At 42.5% G+C, this 3,295-nt stretch overlaps 2 protein-coding genes across 2 annotated transcripts in view; both read left to right on the top strand.

Moving 5' to 3' along the window:
* Positions 1-177, top strand: part of LOC101859058 (CAP-Gly domain-containing linker protein 3) — a gene marked incomplete at its 5' end in the record, with an annotated part of 13,651 nt that extends 13,474 nt beyond the window's left edge. The window contains 1 exon segment of the mRNA XM_035973233.1: positions 172-177. Within this exon segment, the coding sequence (XP_035829126.1) occupies positions 172-177 (6 nt within the window).
* Positions 178-577: 400 nt separating this feature from the next.
* LOC118478857 (CAP-Gly domain-containing linker protein 4-like) lies at positions 578-1,390 on the top strand. The gene has a single exon (XM_035973234.1). The coding sequence runs from the start codon at positions 667-669 to the stop codon at positions 970-972; it is 306 nt and encodes a 101-aa protein (XP_035829127.1). The 5' UTR covers positions 578-666; the 3' UTR covers positions 973-1,390.
* The last annotated feature ends 1,905 nt before the right edge of the window (positions 1,391-3,295 follow it).

Below are 3,295 nucleotides of genomic sequence, written 5' to 3'. Positions count from 1 at the left end.
TTTCACTATATGAGCCTTCGGTACTGTAACTGTAAGTGTTGAAGGCAAAGCTGTATGAAGTTAAGCTTTTTTTCTAGACAGCGTTGGTATGTTGTTCTTGTTCTCACACAAAGCAGAGACACGGTCGAATAAATCAAAGACAATGGAACTATATTGGAATTAAACTCAAAGATATGAGGTTAGGGAAGTATCATAGCAATGTAATGTTGCTGTCCATTTGTTTTTTTTTGTTTTTCCCCATATCTCAGATTTGCTTCTTTAGGCCATTCACAAAGGGGGGATATTAACATGTTTTTATGCACAGTATTGTAAATGGGCTGCTTTATCAATGTCATGCTCATACTGTGCCGGAACAACATAGGGGGAAACTGATGCTTTTTCTTTCCCTATCCTTACTATCATCATTTTTTCTCTACTTCTTTTGTATGCCTGTCTCTCTCTTATGAACTGCTATTTCCGGGGTGCCTTTATAGTCGAAACAGACTTTTTGCTGTTGAGGCTAGAGAGGTGATCAGAGTAAGCCTGATTCCCCATTTGCACTTCTCTGTTGACATCCACATCTTGGCGCTCATATGACCTTATGCTGTTGCGAGTGCCGTAAAACCTCTACTAAAACAAACATCAAATTTGTTGTTTCTTTGTTGGTCCCCAGGGGTGATCAGGTACATGGGACCCACAGAGTTTGGCGAGGGAACGTGGCTGGGCATCGAACTACGGAAACCTAAAGGCAAGAACGACGGCAGCGTGCAGGGTAAGCGCTACTTCACGTGCCCCGACAACTGCGGCCTGTTGGTGAAGCCCAGCCGGGTGAGTCTGCGCGGCATCAACGGAGCCAAGATCTTAGCGGAGCAGAACGCCTCGCTGGCCGTGGCACAGAACATCGCACGAGCGACGCGACACAGCGAGGGAGGCCGGCCGCACAGTCGAGAGGGGTCCTTGTCGGATCGGGGGGACAGTAACGATAGATTCTGACCTAGTGAATGATGTGAGAACTTTTTCTTTTCTGTGAGTGAGTTTGCTGATGATTTGAGTTGAATGAGAGAAATGAGTGATGAACTTTGATTGCTGATGTTTGTATTAAATCTATTTTAGGGGGGTGAATTTGCTGATGAATTGAGTCGAATGAGAGAAATGAGTGATGAACTATGATTACTGATGTTTGTTTTGTAACACTTGGAGAAGAAGAAGAAATATTTAATGAGACTCGATATTTAGCCTAGGAATAAAATGAATTACAGTGGAGTCCTCTCAAACCAAAATCTGCGGTACCACCAGATTTTTTTCGCTTTAGCCGGGTTTTTTGCTTTAGCGAGCAGAGAAAAATAATAAATAATAAACAGGGAGGCCAAATCTCTGGTTTTTCCGGCTTTTTCCGTTTTTTTCCTACACTAGCAAAGGAAAGGGGAATGGTGAGAGAAATGTTTTTGTTTGCTCATTGAAAGATTTTACAAGGTTCGTTTGAGGTGAGGTGTGATGCTCCGCTCATTTTCGTTTTTTTTTTTCAAAAATCATTTGGCATCCCTGAGTAAATGACATTTATATAGCGCTCAACCCTTATTAAAGGACCTTGACCATCAATGATTTATTTATAGAGGCTCCAGCCATTCAGCGATTAAAGTACACAGGCTCTGAGCGCTTAAGAGTAGATCAGAGAAGTGAGAAAGAAATCCCAATGTCAGTGATGTCATACAACACAGCGTGTGTCGTCACGTGTTGTCACGTGTAGGGTCTATGTGAACTACAACATGTAGCTTTTCATAGACTGTAGGCCATGACCGTCTTTCAGCAACACACCTGATATTCTGGTAGGAAAGATCTACACCTAGCCTTCTCGGACAAGGGCGAAAAATCTCGGAGGGCCCGTGTGCAAGTTGCGCACGTTAAAGATCCCTTGGTGGTCTAAAATCGATAAGAGTAGGCTTCCGCCGCCACCCGGGCAAAATTCAAAATTTCCTACCAACTGAAAATATTAGGTGTGTCCCGCGCGCTCATATGACCTATGCAGTTGCGAGCGCCGTAAAACACTTTACAAAAAACAAACAGGCCATGACCAACCAAAGGTCGTGCGACAAACCTACTTTCACTATCCTTGCTTCACTAGGCCTATACACAGTGTGTACGTCTGTAGATGTGTGTGTGATAAACGTAAGTAAATAGTACACTGACCATGTCTCTGTCTGGCCCGCCACCGACCGACACATCTGCCTTCTCGTGTCTTTTTCTTCTATTTCGCTTTCTTGAAGCTCTAAGACTCGTCGTTTGCTTTACTTGAGAGTTGCTAGTGAAAATTTAGACGACATAACCTTCAAATGCGCGCTCATATGACCTTATGCAGTTTGCGAGCGCCGTACAACTCCTATAAAAACAAAAAAATAACCCTCGAAATTCTTTTTAGTTTAGAAATGGGAACATTTGGGCAAATTGATAGCTTTCCAAGAAAAACAAAGAAGAAAAAGAAATCAGGGATTTTCTTTTCTTACGATACACCGCAGTTTTTGGATTGAGTGAGTTTGGTTTGAGCAGACTCCACTGTATATTCGAAAGATTTCCAGACAGTGGGTAAGCATTATGTGTGGGTGGTTTGCAGGTGTTCAAGTGTGGTTTGCTCCTTCTTTCCTATCAAACATCTATCGTGGGTTATCTCTCCTCTTTGTTTCCTTTGTATGTTACTCTTTAGTAACACCTCTATTTTTCGGAACTTTTGTGACCTAATTGTGTCGCAAGTGCAGCAAAACTCCAACTGACACTTAACAAAGCATTGTCGTCTATTCTGCTGTCCCGTCGTTTTATGCAAGAAAAATTCTGAAATTATGCAAAATGAACCCAATAATGTGAAATTATGCAATTCTGTTAAATTTTAACAAAGAATGATAAAGGAAAATAATCTGAAATTATGCAAAAAATGATAAAATTTTGCTAAATTATGCGGGGTGCATAACACCACAGGGACAGATTCTGTTCAGATGGAATCCGTCTTAGAGAATTTTAGCGTGAGTGAGCAAGTGTTGCTGCCGTGAAGTTGTTATGGCTGAGTCCTGTTTTGTTTTAACTACCACAAAGTCGCTCTACGGTGCTAACTATGGCAACGATTTCTACAGACCTGGGTCAGAGCAGTGCTCTACTCACTCATGTTTCTGTTTGCCAGAGGTGTTTGCTGTGTGTGTGTGTGTGTAGGTGTGTGTGTGTATGTGTGTGTGTGCGTGTGTAGGCGTGTGTGTGTATGTGTGTGTGTGCATGTGTAGGTGTGTGTGTAGATGTGTGTAGGTGTGTGTGTGTGTGTAGGTGGGTGTGTGTG

This window comes from Aplysia californica, unplaced genomic scaffold (assembly GCF_000002075.1).
Source record: "Aplysia californica isolate F4 #8 unplaced genomic scaffold, AplCal3.0 scaffold01073, whole genome shotgun sequence".
NCBI lineage: Eukaryota > Metazoa > Mollusca > Gastropoda > Aplysiida > Aplysiidae > Aplysia > Aplysia californica.
Note: the sequence above shows the minus strand (reverse complement) of the source record. Positions and strands in the feature narration are given on the sequence as shown.